The sequence below is a fragment of the Meles meles genome, chromosome 1, assembly GCF_922984935.1.
Source record: "Meles meles chromosome 1, mMelMel3.1 paternal haplotype, whole genome shotgun sequence".
NCBI classification, from domain to species: Eukaryota; Metazoa; Chordata; class Mammalia; order Carnivora; family Mustelidae; genus Meles; species Meles meles.
In genome coordinates, this window is record NC_060066.1 from 191,298,090 (window position 1) to 191,319,778 (window position 21,689).

The 21,689-nt window shown below is 45.5% G+C and overlaps 2 protein-coding genes across 2 annotated transcripts in view; one reads left to right on the forward strand and one right to left on the reverse strand.

Moving 5' to 3' along the window:
- LOC123926444 (CUB and sushi domain-containing protein 2-like) overlaps positions 1-21,689 on the forward strand; it is a 596,474-nt gene that overhangs the window by 258,440 nt on the left and 316,345 nt on the right. The window lies entirely within an intron of this gene.
- On the reverse strand, positions 11,094-11,675 carry HMGB4 (high mobility group box 4). Its single transcript, XM_045980299.1, has one exon. The coding sequence runs from the start codon at positions 11,673-11,675 to the stop codon at positions 11,094-11,096; it is 582 nt and encodes a 193-aa protein (XP_045836255.1).

Below are 21,689 nucleotides of genomic sequence, written 5' to 3' on the forward strand. Positions count from 1 at the left end.
CCTTTGCATCTTGGCTAATGTACGTGACAACTGGTGCTTTAGCAATTGCAACTTTAGTCTTGCTTCATTCCTCCTGCCTTCTAGAGAACATTTATGAAGTCCCCAGTCATAGAAATACACCTACATCTTGACAACGTCTAATCCAGAGCAAAGCTCCACTTTCTTGACCCCTCCCCAGATCCCCTAACAAAAGCCCAAATCCTCAGTAGGTTCTTTCCAACACCCTCATACTGAGACCTCCCCCCGTGCACATTCTCTCTCGTTGCCACAAGCCAAGAATGCCAAGTTTGCTCGATATAGGTGGATTCCCGGTGGTCTTTGGCTGTGGTTTTGTAGGTGGGATGGGCCTCCACACTACTTCTGGAATTAAATATGATGATTCCTGAAGAGCATTTAGAAACAGGGCCTGGTACCTAGAAAGTACCAGGCTAGTTAGTAACATTGTATTTATTGCCAAAAATGTCCCTCTTTGGACAGACCATAAGCCTGTGAATACTTTTACCACCCATGACTTTTGGGACTGCCATCTGCCCGCTGGGGCCCCTCTTGGAAGACAGCCTCTCAGAGTGTTTCAACAGCAAGGTGGGTGGAGGGGAGGCCAGACGGGCAGTGGAATGACGATCAGGCTTCAGCGGTCCTCTTCCCACTGCCTGGCAGAGGAGACACTGTGCAGATGGAAGTTCCCTCTCCCACTCGCCAGAGGAGTCTGGCCAGAGTCCTCTGCACAAATGTACTCACAGCTGCATCTGCAAGGGGCAGCCCCAGGGCTGGCAGAGCTCTTCCATGCCCACTGCTGCTAATTGCAGATAATGCATTAAAAATACAGAGCCACATCTGTTCATTTCAACATGAGTATCGAGGAATTTACGTGGTTTATAATGACAGGGTGTGAGGGGTAGGAAAAATCTTATTCTGCCTGCGGGCCAGAGGCACAGCTGTGAGCAGAGAGCTGGAGGTGTGGTTTCTAGTGCCCAATAAATCCTCTGGATGCCAGCCAAGCCCTTTCTTGGCGGTGCCAAGAGATAGATCCAGGTATTTCTCTGGAAATACAAAAGGATGTAACCAGTCAAGCACAGAGTATGTGTTTTGGTGCTCAGGAGGCTTCTGGGCCAACTCTGCTGTTTGCAGAGCTCCTGCAAGGAGGGGACCAACCACTGCCAGCCACAGGACAAGAGGAGCAACGTGGCTGTCGTGATTCCAGCCAGCAGGCACTGAGCACCTAGCGGGGATTCTCAGTCCCCCGCCTGCAAAACAGGGGTGTTTAAAGTTCTTGCCTCATTGGGTTTATTATCAAATAAAATAATTACATCTGAATCGCCTCAAACAGTAGCAGCATGGCATAGGAATGCAATAAATGTTTACTATTATTATTTGAATGCATTTCAGACATTGTGTTAGATTTTTAAGCATACCGGGACGAATAAGGCAAGGTCCTTGCCCTTCTCCACAAGTCCAGGAGACAAACAGGTAATACAAAGTGATCTGCAGTGGGATGGTGATATGTTGTGGGAGCACAGAGGAGGGTAGGAGAGTCAAAGAGGGCTTCCTGGAGGAAGGGACACCTGACCTGACTTTCATCTGATGGTGGAAGTTTCCGAGACCTAAACGGTAAGGAGGAGGATCCCAGCCAAGAGTAGCATGTGTAAAGGCCCTGAGGAGAAGGTGAAAGTATCATGTTTCTGGGGGAAATATCATGTAGCAGGGCCTTCGGTTGGGAATATTAAGCACCTTTTGGTGCATGACAAATTGCCCCAGAACTTAAGGTTTTAAGCAGTGTTCATTTTCTCATATGTTCTGTGTACTAGGAATCTGGGTGGGGCTTAGCTGTGTCCTCTAGCTCAGGGTTTCTCACAAAGCTGCAATGAAGGTATCTGCCAGGGGTGCTGTCCTCTCAAAGCTCAGTTGGGGAAGAAGGTGCCGTCTAAGCTTGTTCACGTGATTGAAGGATTGGGTGCCCCAGTGCTGTTGATCAGGGAGTCCACCTTAGTGCCTTTCCATAGGGTGACTTTCAACATGGCTGCTTACTTCATCAGAGCAAGTCCGAGAAGGAGAGAATGAGACCAGGAGGCCTGGTCCTTTATAACCTCGTCTCAAAAGTGATAGCCTACGACTTTAGCTGTATCCTACTTGTTAGAAACAGGTGGCTAGGTCCAGCCCACACAAAGGGGAGGAGATTGACCAAGGGCACAAATGCCTGGAGATGAAGATTATGGAGTCATTTCTGAAGCTGCCTTGTTACAGGCTGCACTCTGGTCCCCAACTCCTCCTCCTTCCACATGCAAAATGCACTTGCCCCTTCCTCAGGTCCCACAGAGTCTCATCCCGTGATAGCATCAGCTCAGAGTCCAGAACATCATCACCTAAATCATGTTCAGGTATGGACGAGGTTCCTGGGTGTCATTCCTCAAAGGCAGGTTCTAGAAGACCGCTACTCTGGATCTGTCGTTCTGGTTCTACAAAACCAGAGAGAGAAGCATTGCCTGCTGGCACATACCCAACACACAGTGATTCAACAGGCATAGGGTCATGCTTAAAGACATTCTTACTCCAGGGGCGCCTGGGTGGCTCAGTGGTTTAAGCCGCTGCCTTCAGCTCAGGTCATGATCTCAGGGTCCTGGGATCAAGTCCCGCATCGGGCTCTCTGCTCTGCAGGGAGCCTGCTTCCCTCTCACTCTCTCTGCCTGCCTCTCTGCCTACTTGTGATCTCTCTCTATCAAATAAATAAATAAAATCTTAAAAAAAAAAGACATTCTTATTCCAAAAGGGGGGAGGAGAATGTGAGGCATAAAGGAGTCTCTGGTCCAGGAAAATATTAGAACTTTCTTGATTACTTTCAAAATCGAAGAATCATTCCCCATGAGTTGCAAATCCACATTCAGAGCTCCTTTTTCCTCCCTCTGAGTCATTTTTGTCTTTCTCATGGAAGAAAGCATATGTTGAGAATTTGGGGAGTTCACTGACCTCTTTTTTTCGTGCTGTCTCTGTCTTGAGATTCTGCTAAAACAAACAAGGAATGATGCTCTGATGCTTCCCAGAGGCCCTGCTGTTTGATCTAGAGGGCCTGCAAGACCCACCCTAATCTCTTTAAAGGGCCTTCTATGACTGAATGACATTATGCTCTTTTTTTTTATTTAAATTCAATTAGTCAGCATATAGTACATCATTAGTTTCAGATGTAGGGTTTAGTAATTCATCAGTTGCATATAACACCCAGTGCTCATGAAATTAAGTGCCCTCCTTAATGCCTGTCACCCAATACCCCATCCCCCCACCCATCTCCCCTCCAGCAACCCTCAGTTTGTTTCCTAGAGTTAAGAATCTCTCATGGTTTGTCTCTGCCTCTGATTTCTTCCCATTCAATTTTCCCTCCCTTCCCCTATGATCTTCTGTCCTATTTCTTACATGCCACATAGGAGTGAAATGGTAAGATCATTGTCTTTCTCTGATTGACTTACTTCACTTAGTATAATACCCTCTAGTTCCACCCACATCTTTGCAAATGGTAAGATTTTAATTCATTGATGGTTGTATAATATTCCACTGTGTGTATGTATATATATATATATATATATATATATATATATATATATATATACACCACATCTTCTTTGTCCATTCATCTGTCAGTGGACATCTAGGCTCTTTCCATAGTTTGGTAATTGTAGACATTGCTATGAACATTGGGGTACGGGTGCCCCTTCATATCACAACATTTGTATCCTTTGGGTAAATACCTAGTAATTGTTGGGTCAACACTATGCTCTTTTGATCTTCCTGACATCTCACCCAACAGCTGGACAGTCACACCTTCACTTATTTCCAGACCACCTTTCCCTGACAGTGCTGGAAAGCTGTTTGATTTTAGCATCCTTTGCTGTCTTAAGGGTCTGAGAGTTTTCAAAACCATCAGGCCCTTGCTCCTTTTTAACAATCTTTCCCTCAATTTATCTCCCTTCTCACCAAAGTGGCAAGAAGAAACTGGCCATGCCTTCAACACGGTGCTTGGACATCTCCTTAGCTGGATTGCTGAGTGGGTATGTGTTTGCTTTCCACATAACTGCAGACAACAGTGTTGCTAAGCTTTCTGCCACTACATTACAAGGATCCCCTCCCTCCAGTTTCCAAAAACATGTCCTCATTGCCTTTTCAGCCTTCAGTGGCAGCACTCTCAAAGTCCAGATTTTTCTAACAAGCTTCACAGAATATTTCCTGCCTCCACCCATGCTCTGGTTCCAAAGCCACCTTACATTTGAGATATTTTTCATGATACTATGCCTCTTTTGATACCACAATTTGTATTGTACTCACTTTTGGTTTATAACAAATTACCCTAAACTGTAGTAGCGGGCTATGGACATTGGGGAGGGGAGGCGAACCATAAGAGACTATGGACTCTGAAAAACAACCTGAGGGTTTTGAAGGGTCAGGGGTGGGAGGTTGGGGGAACAGGTGGTGGGTAATGGGGAGGGCACGTTTTGCATGGAGCACTGGGTGTTGTGCAAAAAGAATGAATACTGTTACTCTGAAAAAATAAATAAAATGGAAAAAAAAAAAACAAACAAAAAAAACAACAACATCTATCAGCCTGGTTTCTGTGAGTCAGGAATCAGGTGTGGCTGATCTGGGTCTGTCAAAAAGCTACAGGAAAGGTGTGCACGGGAGCCCGGGAGTGGTCCACCTCTGAGCTACTTCATGGTTGTGGGCAGGATTCCCTCCCGGCAGGCAAGCCAGCCTCAGTTCCTTGCCACATGAGCCTCTCCACAGGACAACTTTCAACATATCCATTTGCTTTGAGCAAGCAAGAGAGACAGACAGAGATTGTGTTTTGTAGCTTAGTCACTAGCAGAGAAGTGATGTCTTATCACTTTTGCCCTATTCGTTCATCAGAAGTCAGTCACTAGGTCCAGCCCACACTTAAAGGGAGGAATCAGACAAGGGTGTGAATACCAGAAGGTGAGGATCTCTGGGAGCTACTCGAGAAGCTGGGTGTGGGCGACAGTGCAGAGGCAGCAAGGTTTGATTATGCTGCATCAGACTCCCACAGGCGATGGGCAACCACTGAAACGTTTTACTGTTGAAGGGGAAGTCTTACAACATCCATCAGGCAGCCAGAGCAGAGAAAGGATTGGAAAGGGAGCAATGGGTAGTGAGAGCTAGTGCATTGAAACTTACAATGGGATGGCCACATAAGATTGTTCATGGCATCCCACCAACCCTGAGATAAAGGCGAAGACAGCCTGGAACATTACACGCCCCCCTTTGGGTCCCTGGCTAGGCTTCCTCCTGCTTCAACTGCCCTTTTATATGTTGTTCTCACCTTCTTTAAGCCATCCTTCAGAGTCTAGGGTAGGAACCCACATTCACAGGATACTTCCCACACACCAGACCTCATTTACAATGATACACACATCATTTATTCTACAGCACACCTGTAGGGCAAGTATAATTTTGGGGAGTGTGATTAGAGGACAGGAGAGTGTCATTGTCTTGGTGATTTCACCCAAAAACCATGCCCTGCCCATGGACCAAATCCTTGAGCTTAACAGCCCAGAAACTGGATCTTTTGATCCTCAAACAATTGATGATTTAGTGGAAGGTAAAATCAATTATAAGATCCCAAACACAGCAGGTGCCTGGGTGGCTCAGTTGGTTAAGTGTCTGCCTTTGGCTCGGGCCATGATCCCAGAGTCCCAGAATTGAGCCTGGCATGAGGCTTCCCACCCAGCAGGGGGTCTGCTTCTCCCTCTGCCTCTGCCCCCAAACCCCCTGCTCTTGCTCTGTCTCTCTCTTTCAAATAAATACATAAATAATGTTTTTTTATTTTATTTATTTATTTGACAGAGAGAGAGGTCACAAGTAGGCAGAGAGGCAGGCAGAGAGAGGGGGAGAAACAGGCTCCCCACTGAGCAGAGAGCCCGATGCGGGGCTCTGAGATCATGACCTGAGCCGAACGCAGAGGCTTAAACCACTGAGCCACCCAGGCGCCCCTAAATAATGTTTTTTAAAAAAGATCCCAACACAGTTGTGCGTTCCAGATGGTAATCAGTTGTTTTGCAACTGGGATCAACTTCTTTGTTGAGATTTGAGGCAAACCCAATAAATAAATATGCTTATTCCTGTCAGGTTTGGAATCCGTGACAGGTGCAGGAGAAAGACAGATGAGGATCAGCCTGTCGCCTCTATTACCAATGAACTAATGGAAGTGCAGACGTGAACACATTCTGCAGCTAAGGTGGTGGGGGGCAGAGAAAGAAGGGTATGGTTAGCTCCTCTTCTCAAACTCATTAGGTAGCTAAGTCTCACTTTTTTTAAAGATTTATTTATTTGACAGACAGAGATTACAAGTTGGCAGAGAGGCAGGCAGAGAGAAAGAGAGGAGGAAGCAGGCTCCCCGCGGAGTAGAGAGCCCTATGCGGGGCTCGATTCCAGGACCCTGGGATCATGACCTGCGCTGAAGGCAGAGGCTTTAAACCGCTGAGCCACCCAGGCACCCCAAGAAGTCTCACTTCTTATTACTCTTCAAGCGAATGCCCGGGTTGCAAGAGGGAGAAGAATTCCCCTGTGGGCCTTGGACTGGTAGCATCAGTGTCACCTGGGAACTTTTAGAAATGCAAATTCTAGGTCCAACTCCCAGAAAAATTGAATCAAATTCTAGGAGTGGGGCCTAGCAATCTGTGTGCTAACAAGCTCTGAGGTAATTCTAATGTAGGCTCAAGGTTGAGAGCCACTGGTCCAGCAGAAGCTGTTCATATGCAAATATGAAGCCTGGGAAGAAGAGTCCTTATGGAATGTTCTGCCACCCATGCCCACCCTTTTCCCCATGCCTGGGAAAATTAATCACTTTCATCCTTTCCACATTGGATTTTCAGCTTACAGCTTCTCCAACAAGTTCCAAGTAGAGACTCCTGATTATTTCCCATCCAAAAAAGAAAAATGTCATGGGTTTGATATTTGTTAGACTTATCTCTTGCTCTTGCAAATCTTGGAGGGGCCAGCATCCCCATTTTGGTACTGATAGTTTCTGAAAATGCTAGAGTGACCAATAACCAGAAGTCAAAGTGGAAGCACGTGGCTCTTCCTGCAGAAAACTCTGTGCCTCCCCATTGCACTTAGATTTCAAATAAACTCCTTTGTAAGACCTGCCTCACTCCAGCTGTATCTCACACCATGTCAGTCAGGCCTCCCTACTCACCCTCTAATATGCCAAGCTCACTTCTGCCTCAGGACCTTTGCACTAGCTGTCCTGCAGCTTAAAGAAGTCTTTTTTCAGACCTTGGCATGCCTAGTTCCTTGTCCTTTAAATCTGAACCCAAATGTCATTTTTGACCACTGATTTAAAGTGCCCTCAACCTCACTTGTCATTGTTTATCTCATTACCCTTATTTATTTTCTTCGGAGCACTTAACACTATCAAAAAATGATCTGGTGTATTTATTTGTTGACTTGTTATCTGTCTGCCCCTCCCTGGAATGTAAGAGATCAGGGACCTTGCTGTATTCCTAGCACCAGAACAGTTCTTGGTATATTGCAGGCATAAGATTTACATAAATATTTGTTGAATAAATGAATAAATGAATGAATAAGTGAACATAGGAAAAGCTTTAGGAGAGAAGGATCAGAGTGCAGTGATTCATTCATTGAGACAGTGATAAACCCAAAGACTCTGCCTTCCTCTTCCCAAGGACAGGGGCACAGAGCCCAGCTGAATGGGTCTGGAGTGCTGGCCCCATACCAGACTCCTTGCCTGTTTCTTCTCTAACCCACTGTCTTAGTCCTGGCTCCCCCTTCTCTTCCTCCTCTTCCCCTCCCTCCGCCTCACTGTTATTACATTATAGTCATTAGAAGCCTGCAGATTCACACCCTCCTGTCGACTTTTCCATAAAGGAATGTTAATGGAGTTCTTCTTCAGCAGGGGTGATGCAGCAGTTTTGATGCAGTCAAAACTCTGACTTGGCCACCCACATTCACATAATTAATCACACAGGAAACCAGAAAGGAGCAGCAGGAGGGCTGGGCCTCTCTATGTGGTGGCCCTCTTCCTAGAGAGGAGTGTGATATAACACACAGCTGCTGCCCACCAAGAGCCGACAGGTCAGGCTGGAAGCAAGACAACTCAACAAGAACCACTACAGAGGAGTGGAAGTCAGGCTCCAATCTGCCGTGGGGAGGGGGTTTCCTCCACCTTCAAGAGGGTACCAAGGAAAGGAAATTAAACAGATAAAGTAGAAGCTAGAGGGAGAAATAAGGTTAAAGACAGTCTCTTCTAAAATTATAAGGAAGCTGGCTTTTATTGAGCACTCTATTGGTTATCTGTTGCCATGAGACAAATTACCATACACTTAATAGCTTAAAACAACACACATTCATTGTCTCTCAGTTTCTGTGGGTCAGGAATCTGGTAATAGCTTGGTTTAGCTGTGAGACCTCACAAGGCTACAGTCAAGATGTCAACCAGGCCTGTGTTCTCATCTGAAGGCTCAATTGGGGAAGGACCTACTTCCCAGCTTATGTGATTGCTGAAACACTCAGTTCCTTGTGGTTGTAGGACTGGGAGCTTTAATATTTTGCTGGCTGTTGGTCTGAGGCCACCCTCAGCTCCTAGAGATTTACCACAGTTCCTTGCCATGTGAGTTTCCCCAGCTTGGCCTCTTCATCATGCTAGCGAAGTCTCTAGAGCAAATCAAGTAGCAAGATGGAGTTTTATACATCATTACATAATCACAGAGGTCACAGCTCATCTCTTTTTTCTCCATTCAGTTGGTTAAGAGCAAGTCACAGGTCCTGCCCATATTTAAGAAAAGATCATACGTGGGTATGGACACCGGCAGGGGGGATTATGAGACAGCCACCCTAGAGGATGCCCACTACAGTACATATTAGGTGTCAAGGACTATGCCAAATGCTTTTGCATGTATTATATCATTTATTTACTAAAACAACCTGTAAGGTGAGCATCATCCCCATTGCACAGGGGACAACACAGAGAAAAGAACTTGACCAAGGTCCTGCAAACATTAAGATCAGAACCATCTGTATCATAGCACCAAGCCAACCTGTGCAAGCTTAGAGGGCTAAAGGATTTGCATCTTTAGAGTGAGGAGCAAGGGCCTGAGGGAGGCAGGGTAAGGGAGTAATAAGTGTGTTCTAGCTCCCTGTAAGACTTGAGATCAGGAGGAAGGGATGGGTGTGGATTACATGTTGAGAAAGAAGAACACTGAGAATGCTTATGTTTGATGATCTCTGTTTTCTCAATGAAACAGAAAATGAGGGCATCTCCTGAGAGAGTGGGGGTTGGGATGGAGGGGAAACAGAGCCAAGTTGGAACAACAGCTGTAGGGAATGGGGAATGGGAAACAGAAATCTTGCCAGCAGCAGTACAAGTTTGCCAAGTAGGATAAAGCTGCTTCATCCCTGAAGACTTCAAAGGTCTCCTTGGTAGGGGATGCCCACTCCTGCCCCTCTACACTCTGAGTTGCCTTCGTTTTCATCATGCCTTGTAGTGCTGTAGTTTATGCTCACATCCTTCTCACCAGAAGGAAAGTTCTTTCAGGGCAGGAATCTGACAGTAGTCTATGCAATAGACTATGTAGTACCACATAGTAGACTATACAATAACCACTACAGGATCTGGCATATGTGAGTCTTCCATAAATGGCCTGACTCCAGACCTTGAACTTCTAAATCACTCCAGTGTATTACCTTCTATTCCCTAAAGGCTCTCTAGTTCTGTAAGATTTTTCAAAGTATGTATTTTTACTTTTGTGTTGAGAGTAAAAGTTCAAAAAGTGGTAGAGGACAAAGTCTAAGTCCATCCTGGAACAGGAGTGGAGGTGGAATTAAGGAAGTCTGTTGCATGCATAACATGGTGACAAAAAAGCAATTGTGTCTTTTGGTCCAGTCTTTTTGATGTCGAGAAGTCAATAGCCATTTCACAATATTTCATACCAACTTTATTAATTGAGAGGAAGCACTGCTCATGATATGTTGCCTGAAAAATACAGCACAGACACAGAACAGTCCTATTTGTGCCAAATGACCACTTTAGTCTCATTTTAAATGGCAGAATCCTAACTCAAAATATCTTAGACAAGAAAAAAAAAAGAAAGAAAGAAAGAGGAATGGAAAAAGAAAAAAAAAATTTGGGCTCATCTTCAATGAAAAGTCCAAGTTACACTCTGTTGCCAAGGGACTAACATTTTGGCCCAAGAAAAAGGCAGATGGCTTACAGTAGCCTCAGGACAGGGCTCTCCCCTAGGACTCCCAGCACAAGTCCTGTGGTCCACTCTGATTGGACACCCTGGGTCACATGCCTATAACTGAACCAATCAGCATAACCAGGGGACTTCAGAGGAGGGTGCTGTGAACAAGAGGAGAAGGATTGGATGCCGGGTGGTCATAAAGGCAGTAAATGTCCACTCCATATATGCTGTGCCTCTAACCACAGACAACTGATTGGGTGGGTGCCCACCAAAATCATGACAGTGTTTTCTCTAGTTTAGAGGACTTGGACAGAGTCAGATGCCCACGTTTGTAAAATCAGCCCTGTGTTTTCATCCCCACCAGAGCAGGAACCAACCCTGGGGTCTCCTCCTGGCCCGCTGATGATACCTAAGGCTCAGCTGGAGCAGTAGTTCTGGAATTACTGGAGGAACCAGGTACTCCAAACCCACCTCAACTCCAGTTTCCCAACCTCTGCTGGGGCCTCAATTAGGAGTCTGACCTGAACTCCAGGCCTTCTGGCCCTGCTGGTAAGGATGATGGCAGGTCTGGCATCCATGCACCCGACCCAGAGGAGGGTCAGTCCTCTGCCCTCCATAACCACTTGCAACCAGGATGCCCTACCTCTGTGACTTCCACTATAGACCTGGAAACTCCCATCCCGCCTGCCCAAGCCGAGCTTTGTAGCTACTGACCTCACACACTGCCTTAGACCCCTTTGCCCTTCTCTCAAAGCCAGCCCTCCCCAGGATCAGCTTCCAAGTCCCAATCTCAACTGCCACCCCACTCACTTCCTCAAGGCAGCAGCAACAGTGGCCGCACTAATGTCACACAGGAGACCAGCGATGGACAATACAGTTGAATGGCATTTATTTCTAATTGGATCCATCAGCTTTGTCCGAGTCAGTTTTCCTTCTGCGCTGGTTCTTAGCTGACCCTTGGAGGCTCTTCCTGGCATTACGTTGTTTGCGGTAGATTTCCAATTCCTCTTGGTATTTGGCTCTCAGGAGAGCTGCTCTTTGCTCATACGGCTGCTTTTCAGCATCTGTTTTTGCAGACCACATCTTTCCTGAGGCTCTTGCCACCTGCACTACTGACCAGCTCGGATTCTCCCTCTTCAGCCGGGCAAAGTGGTCTTGGCAGAAGAGCAGGAAGGATGATGGGGGTCGTCTGGGTGCTTGGGGGTCCCGTTTTCTCCGCTTCTTCTTCTTGCCAACATAATTCATCATCTCTTCCTGATACCGGGCTTTGTCGAGCTTGGCCAGAGCTTCATATTTGGCCTTTTCGTGCTTTGAGATGGACCTCCATTTTTCCGAACACTTTCTAGAGAACTCTTTAAAGCCAAGGTAGGTATTTGGCTGCTGCTCCTTGAACTTGTTCCTGTAATTCAGCAAAAAGTGGATGTAAGAAGAAACATTTGCCTTGGGCCTTATCTGGATTTCTTTTCCCATGTTCATAAGGTCATTTTTTTTTTTTTTCTGGATTCAGTAACTTGGACAGCAGAGACTTCTGTCTCCACACTCCAGGAGCAATCTAGAAGGTGCCCTGCTTGCGGTGAATTTTTCCCTCTACAAGAGCTATGGTCACAGCTCAGCCTTTTCAGTGGTGGTGGCATTATTGCATCAGAGGAGGGGACTGTGACATCATTCACCAGCCTGTGGCATTTCTCACAGCTCCTCTTATTGGTTGGCTACTGGAGGTTCCATTTTTTTCTGCTTCACATGTGAGATGGTGGTTCATCCAGGAGTGGCTTGGAAGCAGCGACTTCCCCTGGAATATTTCTCCTTGACGTCCTGGAGGCCATGGGCTTTGCTCAACTATGGGAGGTTTCAGTCCCTCGGATGTAGTAATGAGCCATGGGGTCTTCCTTCCTCACCGTAAGATTGTCAAGACGCCGCATGATCCCTTCCAAAGTCAGGATGGATATAATGAACGTGAGGAGGTGGATGGCTCCAGGGCTGTCATGATAAAATGTGAAGCCTTTCTGTTTGCCTTGAATGGTGGCAGCTCATGCCATTCAAAGAGTTTAGTAGTAACTCTAAAAATAATGAGGTATGACAGCTGTGACTCGGTTCCTGTCAGGACAAAGTTGTCTAATTTAAAACCTAAGCACTTGGGCTATATACATCTGAACTCTTCATTTCTCTGAAGAAACTGGGATGGGGTGAGCAGAGGGAGGAGAACCTTGAGGGGTTTTACTCAATACACTTGAGGCCGTGAAAATGGGGTCAAATCCTTGGGCGTCAGGAGGCCTCCCTGCTCTCATCTCTGGGGTCCTTGGCTCTCGGGCTTAGAGTACAGAGCTCTAATGGTTACACTCACACTTGTCAGCTTCTGACTTTGTGTGAAAGCCGTTGCCCATATTCCACTAGTCTTCCAATGGAAGGAAAAAGAAAAGACAATAAAAGGGTCCTCTTGTAATGGAGCACTGGGTGTGATGCCAAAACAATGAACACTGTTATGCTGTAAATAAACAAATAAAAATAAATAAATAAAATTTTTTAAAAAAAAGGGTCCTCTTGTGACCTTTGGACATTTTGAGGGCATTGTTTGTATGGGACCAGGGTTCATATAACTCAGTGGTTGACGATAGTGCCAAATTTATAGGACTACAAAATGGAGCCTCATTAGCAGAAAAGTTAGGGTAAAATAGCCTAACAGGTGGGAGTCTGAATTTGGACTGATTTGCTTGACTCAAGCTTGTGTTTCTTTCTCAGTCCTTAGAAGTGGTGCCTCAGGGGCCAGTGACTCTGGTGTGTATCTTCAGCGACTGAGCCTGACAGGGAAACTTGCCTAAGACTAGACCACATTTTCAGGGCTCCCAGTCCACTCCCAAGCCTCTGAGACTGACTGCAACTTCCATCTTCTGTAAAAGAAAGATGAAAACTAATGATAGTCCCCAGTCCTGAATTTGAGCCCCAGCTCTGCCACGAGGCAACAGGGCTACTGATGCTAGCTCCTTCCTTCCTATGAGCCTCTGATTTCATATCTGTAAAATGGGTGCTTTGGACCGGCCAGAAAGGACCCTCCAGAGGGCATGCTGTAGTTTTTTGGCTGCATTTAGAGGCCTATAAGATCTCAGATGCCAGCAGAGGAAGCCTGGGCTAGTGATGGGGCCAAGAGGTCTGGCCAGGGGGAACAAATTACTCTGAGAACATTTCTCAGCATGGTAAGTTGTTATTCACTCTGATTCTTTCTCCCAAGGCCAGGAGTTGGCTCACCTATTTGTTGGATTTGAGCTAGGCTGCCAAGGTCAATAGGACATAGCTCCTTTCCAAGATGGAAGGACGGGTTGTGAGAAAGAATTTGGCCGATGTCTATGGACATGAATCCGACTATGCTCAGTCTCAAAGAAAACCCCAACAGCTCATTTGTGTCTCCGTTCATGATCTTCTACCCTTCTCATGAAGGATCATGAGATCCTTTTGATCATGGATCAAAAGATCCAAAAGGACTAACCCTATGATAATCATCTGGAGCCTAGCAGGTCTAGGAAGACAAGGTGGTAGAAGGTAAAAGCTACGGCTACCCTGTGATGCTTGGGCCACACTCTCACCTTGGAGGGATGAAGTGGGGGAAATGTCTGGAGAACCTTAGGGAGGGAAGGTCAGTATGGCTAGCTTTCTAAGTCAATGCTATGTGCTCTGTTAGCTGAGGCTTTCCAACCTTCTTCACTCTCTTCTGTTCCCTGGGAGGCTGACCCAGATGGACCATATCAATGGGTCTCATGCCCTGTGGCTTCCATTTCAGTTTGGTCACTGTGGACCCCAACAGTAGATCAGGGAGAGAAAAGTGATTCCAGGACATTCATTCATTCTGGCTTCCCCCTCAAGACGTCACCTAGAGCTGGCTCTCAGACCCTGGACTGAAGGTTTTGGCTCCTATCAAGTTTTCCTTTCTAAATGACTGGCTCCTTCCAGGTTTAGGAATTGCTCCCTTTCCTTGTCTCCTTTTGCCAGTGGTGGTAAGAGCTCTGTTTTACTCTGCTGTCCCTTGTGGCTTTCCTACACCTTGCCCTTCCCTTTGTAAATAGCCTCTTTATTAAACACTCCTCAAATTATGCTCATTTGAGTGGCCATCTGGTTCCTGCTGGGACTATGACCAATGTGCCATGTTTCTGGCTTTCCACCATGAGCAGCAATGGAGGTGGATAAATAAAGCAAATATGGTCCAGGGTCAAAGGCTGTTGAGCTTCTTGAGGCCCAAGGACCCAGCGGTCTCACAGCCTAGAATGTTCTGCAGGGGTAAGTGTGCCTGCCAGGGTAGTAACAGAACAGGGCCACATGGCCTCCATAGAGGCATTTAATATCCCTTATATTATAAGATGACCTCTAGGCAGGGGAATTGGTCTGGAAAGCCAGATAAGAAAGATTTTCAGCTTTGTGGGCCCTGTGGTTTTTATTGGACCTACTCAACTCTACCATTGTTGCTCCAAAGTAGCCACAGACAATACATACACCGATAAGCCTGGCTGTGCCCCCCATTACTTCACAAAAACAGGCAGGTGCCTGGACATCGTAAACTGCTACCTCCTAATCTAGAGCGGTGAGTTCAGTGTTTTTGAATTTGTTCATTGCAGCTTACAATAAGATTTATGTTTTACATCACAACCCATTTGTGCATGTCTGTTCTTCATAATATTGATATAATGCGTCGTGTGTGCCTGTCTCTGTTCCAAGCACTTTACCTATATCAAATCATTTAATTTTTATAACAACTGTGTGTGTTAGGGATGCTATTTTTTTTTAAGATTTATTTATTTATTTTAGAGAGAGAGCCAGCATGAGACAGGGAGGGGCAGAGGGAGAGAGAGTCTCAAGCAGACTCTGCTGAGCATAGAGCCTGATGTTGGGCTTGATCTCACGTCCCTAAAATCACTCCCTAAGCTGAAACCAAAAGTTGAATACTTAACCAACTGCACCACCAGGTGCCCCTGGGCAGGGGGATTGGGTGGGGGTGGGGGGTGGTGGCAGGGCTGCTATTTTTATCCCTATTTTAAAAATAAAGTTCTCTAAACACAGAATTTACAAAAACAACATTGTAACAAATTATACTTACTATGTGTGTGAAGTACTATTTTCTATTCTATTCTGTTATGGTCTATTTTGTTATTCAAAGTGCCTACAGACCTATAGACTGGTCTCATGAACCACTATGGGTTACAGTCCATGGAATGATTTGAAAAACACTACATAGGCAAGCTGAGAGGGAGCTCTCACCTTGGACACAAATCCAATCAGATCCCCTTGATTTAGCGTTGATAACATGAAGTGGAAAGAACAGGGCCTTGGGAGCCAGGCAGACATGAATTCAAATTCTAGCTTTGCTACTTATGTTCTGGGTATTGCCCGTTACTACCTTATGAGTAAAGAGCAGTGAGATGGTAACAAAGCCGTGGATAGGAACTAACTGCAGTGATGGGAACAACGGACCCAGTACCCCTTTACCAAATGGGCCAGACATAGGGACACACTTCTAATGAATAGCGTGTGGAAAAGGACAAATTGCATCTTTCCAGTGGAGAAAGCTGGCAGATACCACCCTAACCAATAATGATATTCTTCCCCCAATTGCATAACCCCAGTCTAATCCTGAGAAAATATTAGACAAACCCAAATTAAGGGGTATTCTACAAAACATTTGACTAGTACCCTTCAAATGTGTCAAGGGCCTAAGAAAGAAGGAAAGCCTGAGAAGCAGAACCAGATTAGAATCAAGTAGACTTAATGTCTCAGGGCTCTGGGAATTGATGGACTGGATGGTGGACCAAGAGAAAACACATTAGTGGAAAGACTGGGGACATCTGAATGAAGTCTTCCACTGAGCTAATGTCAACTTCTGGATACGTGTACCGTGGTTATATAAGACGCTAATGTTAGAGGAAGCTGGGTGATGGGTTGATAGGAAATTTTTGTACTGTCTTTGCAACCTGCAATGCTTTTTTTTTTTTTAAAGATTTTATTTATTTATGTCACAGACAGAGATCACAAGTAGGCAGAGAGGCAGGCTGAGAGAGGGGGGGAAGCAGTCTCCCTGCCGAGTAGAGGGCCCGATGTGGGCCTCGATCCCAGGACCCTGGGATCATGACCTGGGCCGAAGGCAGAGGCTTTAACCCACTGAGCCTCCCACGTGCCCCCACAACCTGCAACTCTATTCTTATTTCAAAATAAAGTCTTTTGGAAATCTCCCTCGCTAACAGTAATGTGTACCCACAGTTGAGATACCCTGCTCTTGATCCATCTCCTCCAGAAATCTCTGGGCAGATTTGACCCTCAACTGTAGCAACATGTGTTCTTGGCATGTCTTCCATCACAGTGTTCCCCGAATTGCAGGGTATGCTGGAACCACCTGAGGAGGTTTTAAAAATCCCAGTGATGAATCCCTGACTTCTACCTCGGAAACCAGTAATACATTATACATTAATTGTTGAATTTAAATTAAAATAATAATAATAATAACAATAACAATAATAATGATTACAAATCCCAGTGCTCAAACAACAAGAAGAAGAGCAAAGGCTTGGGCATCTGATAAATGCTTTGATGCTTCCTTCATCCCCCTCCTGCCCCTATTCTTGTGGGGTGGGAATCTGCCTACACATGCTCTCTGAGTGGAGTATCTGTGGTAGGCAGAAAATGGCTCCACAGGGACACCCACATCTGAAACCTCAAAACCCATGACTGTGTTACCTTCCATGGCAAAAGGAACTTTGCAGATGTGATTATGTTAAGGATTTGGGATGAGAAGATTACCCTGGCTTACGTGGGTGGACCTGCTGTAATCACTTGGGTCCCTGTAAGAGGAAGGCAGGAGTGTAGAAGTCTGAGATGGAGATGCAGTGACAGATGCAGAGAGTCAGAGTCAGAGATCTGAAGATGTGGTACAGCCAGCTTTCAAGGTTGAGAAAGAGACCACAAGCCAAGAAACAAGGTGACCACTAGAGGCTGGGCAAGGCCAGCAAACAGGTCCCCCCCTAGAGCTCCAGAGAGCACAACCCTGCAGACACCTTGATCTTGGCTCCGTGATACCCATTTTGGGCTCCTGCCCTTTCCCCTCACCCACCACCCAGAACTTCTAGGACAACTGTGTTCTTTCAGGCCACGAAATTTGTAAAAATTTGTTAAAGCAGCAATAGGGAAGGAATACAGTGTCTTTCTCATCCAGCTGGTGGTCTGTAATGTTTCCTGTGCTGTTCTTAACCCCTGCTTATGTTAACGAAGATTAAAAATTTATGCCACCGCTTATTGGATTAGTTGTGGGACCAAGGAGCGTGGTCTGCTCAATTTTACACCCTCGTCTTCATGCACTTGCTGACTCATTAAGTCACTAATTCACTCGTTTGCTTACCAATTAATTCACTCTTAGATTCTTTCAGTTCATTCACTCACTCATTCGCCACTCATATACATGTGTACATGCACTCAGATCTCAACAAATAGCTGTGAGTTGTGGAGCAATGTCACTGATTCTTTGGTGGCCACTTATAATCAGCATTTGAAGGATGGATGTGTCTTAGGAAAGGAGGTGGTGGTAGAGAGAGACATCTGAAATTTCCTGGAAGTCAGACTGGTGGGAAAGGCAGGGTCATAAACAGTAGGCTTAGGCTCTTTGGCACTAACCTCATGCCAAGAACTATTACTCAATCTCATGGGACCATAATATTTTAATAAGAATGATGGTAATGTTTTAAGTATATCATCTCCAGAAAAGCCTAGAGAGAGAGAGATTAATTTTTCCCGCGCCACGCAGCAATGAGTGGCAGAGCCAGAACTCAGACTCAGGTTGGTTTGACTCTTAAGTCCATGTCTTTTGCCACTACTGGGAGTCTAGGAGCTCCATTGGCTAGGACCAAGGAGAGGAGGAAGCCAGCAGGGAACAAGGCCAAGTATTGCAGTAGGAGGGCAGGTGGAAGAAGAAGAAGAAGAAGGTGTCTAAATCTCAACATTTGAGAGATTCAGGGGACACTTTTCTCATTTGTTTGATGGATCTCTCATTCCAGATGGATCTGGTCAGTTTATCCCAGGTCATGGAATGTCCTGAGTCTAGCAGGTATACTGACGTGGATAGCCCATAGAACCACACCAGCATGTGCAGGTACAAAAAGAACCTGGGTTTACTGTTTAGAACACAGGCTGGTCAAAGCTGAAGTGAAGTGTCCACACCTAGTCCAGTGCCTTAGGGGACAATGGACAGGAAATGGAACAGATGATCAAGCACAAGCATGGGATGAGCATGGCAAAGTCCAGGCATGCCCGCTTACCTCTAGGAGGACACAGCAAAGGAAGAGAGGATGATGTCTAGAATAAGACCAATTTTGGCGAGAGAACGCCCACAGCAAAGTATGACTGGATATCCCTCACAGGCCTTGACAAAAATACTCTATTATGCCACAGAGTAGGAAGAGTGGTACCTGATCTCTGTCTCTGTCCAGCTCCCTGCCTCCTTCAACCAACATGAACATCTTTCATTTGGTCTGCCTAGCACTGGCCCCTCCCTCCTTCTAAGCACATCCCTTCTTTTGGAGAACTGTCCTCAAAATAGTTCCAGCCGGGGCCTATGCCCTCGGTGCCAGGCATGGGCACACCCCCCAGCGGGACTACTTGGAGGCTGCCAGTGAGCTTTTTCTAATTAAAACTAAGGGAAGGGACTTTTGTCTTGTTTCTGGAAGTGAAGGTTTGAGGATAAATCAAAGCTGCTAAGGGTGGCCATGGGTCCAGCCTTGATCATCGCCATTTGCCATGGAAAGAATGAAGCCAGCAGACAGAGCACAACAGAAACAGGGCACAGAGAGAGGGGCCTTGTGGAATTTGGGTCCCTGGGTCTAGTCATCCCTGGGGCCAGCTATGGCTTGACTATAGCAGCCAGTCATGTCTTCTCTATTCCAGGCTGATTTGATCTGGATTTCTGCCACCTGAAACCAAGAGCATTAGTCCAGATGTGATGCAGGTGAGCAATATGAGAAGACAGGAGGAGAAGACTCTCCTTTTCCCCATTTGTCCATTCTGTCCTTTTTATCTCCTTCCTCTCCCTTCTACTTGCTTTTGCTCCACTAGATCTCTGATTTGTTATTCAGAAAGTATACATACAACACTGGCACATTATTGGCCCTCAGTAATAACAGCAAACTGTCTTTGAGCACTTGCTGTGTGCTGAGAACTGTACCAAGAGCTTTTTTACATTTTTTTTATTTTTTCATTGTTCCAAGATTCATTGTTTATGCACCACACTCAGTGCTCCCAGCAATACATGCCCTCCTTAATACCCACTACCAGGCTCACCCATCCCCCCACCCACCTCCCTTCGAAAACCCTCAGTTTGTTTCTCAGAGTCCACAATCTCTCATGGTTCATTTCCCCCTTTGATTTCCCCCAATTCACTTTTCCTTTCTTTCTCCTAATGTCCTCCATGTATTCCTTATGCTCCACAAGTAAGTGAAACTATATGATAATTGACTTTCTCTGCTTGACTTATTTCACTCAGCTTAACCTCCTCCTGACCCATCCATGTGGATATAAAAATTGGGTATTCATCCTTGATGATGGAGATGTAGTATTCCATTGTATATATGGGCCATGTCTTCTTTTTTTTTTTTCCATTTTATTTATTTTTTCAGCGTAACAGTATTCATTGTTTTTGCACAACACCCAGTGCTCCATGCAAAACGTGCCCTCCCCATTACCCACCACCTGTTCCCCCAACCTCCCACCCCTGACCCTTCAAAACCCTCAGGTTGTTTTTCAGAGTCCATAGTCTCTTATGGTTCGCCTCCCCTTCCAAATTTTTTTTTTTAATAAACATATAATGTATTTTTATCCCCAGGGGTACAGGTCTGTGAATCGCCAGGTTTACACACTTCACAGCACTCACGATAGCACATACCCTCCCCAATGTCCATAGCCCCCTCCCCCTCTCCCAATCCCACCTCCCCCCAGCAACACCCAGTTTGTTTTGTGAGATTAAGAGTCATTTATGGTTTGTCTCCCTCCCAATCCCATCTTGTTTCATTTATTCTTCTCCTATCCCCCTACCCCCCCATGTTGCTTCTCCATGTCCTCATATCAGGGAGATCATATGATAGTTGTCTTTCTCCGATTGACTTATTTCACTAAGCATGATACGCTCTAGTTCCATCCACGTCGTCGCAAATGGCAAGATTTCATTTCTTTTGATGGCTGCATAGTATTCCATTGTGTATATATACCACATCTTCTTGATCCATTCATCTGTTGATGGACATCTAGGTTCTTTCCATAGTCTGGCTATTGTAGACATTGCTGCTATAAACATTCGGGTACACGTGCCCCTTCGGATCACTATGTTTGTATCTTTAGGGTAAATACCCAGTAGTGCAATTGCTGGGTCATAGGGTAGTTCTATTTTCAACATTTTGAGGAACCTCCATGCTGTTTTCCAGAGTGGTTGCACCAGCTTGCATTCCCACCAACAGTGGAGGAGGGTTCCCCTTTCTCCACATCCTCTCCAGCATCTGTCATTTCCTGACTTGTTAATTTTAGCCATTCTGACTGGTGTGAGGTGATATCTCATTGTGGTTTTGATTTGTATTTCCCTGATGCCGAGTGACGTGGAGCACTTTTTCATGTGTCTGTTGGCCATCTGGATGTCTTCTTTGCAGAAATGTCTGTTCATGTCCTCTGCCCATTTCTTGATTGGATCGTTTGTTCTTTGGGTGTTGAGTTTGCTAAGTTCCTTATAGATTTTGGATACTAGACCTTTATCTGATATGTCGTTTGCAAATATCTTCTCCCATTCTGTCAGTTGTCTTTTGGTTTTGTTAACTGTTTCCTTTGCTGTGCAAAAGCTTTTGATCTTGATGAAATCCCAATAGTTCATTTTTGCCCTTGCTTCCCTTGCCTTTGCCGTTGTTCCTAGGAAGATGTTGCTACGGCTGAGGTCGAAAAGGTTGCTGCCTGCATTCTCCTCAAGGATTTTGATGGATTCCTTTCTCACATTGAGGTCCTTCATCCATTTGGAGTCTATTTTCGTGTGTGGTGTAAGGAAGTGGTCCAATTTCATTTTTCTGCATGTGGCTGTCCAATTTTCCCAGCACCATTTATTGAAGAGACTGTCTTTTTTCCATTGGACATTCTTTCCTGCTTTGTCGAAGATTAGTTGACCATAGAGTTGAGGGTCGATTTCTGGGCTCTCTATTCTGTTCCACTGATCTATGTGTCTGTTTTTGTGCCAGTACCATGCTGTCTTGATGATGACAGCTTTGTAATAGAGCTTGAAGTCCGGAATTGTGATGCCACCCACTTTGGCTTTCTTTTTCAATATTCCTTTGGCTATTCGAGGTCTTTTCTGGTTCCATATAAATTTTAGGATTATTTGTTCCATTTCTTTGAAAAAAATGGATGGTATTTTGATAGGGATTGCATTAAATGTGTAGATTGCTTTAGGTAGCATGGACATTTTCACAATATTTATTCTTCCAATCCAGGAGCATGGAACAT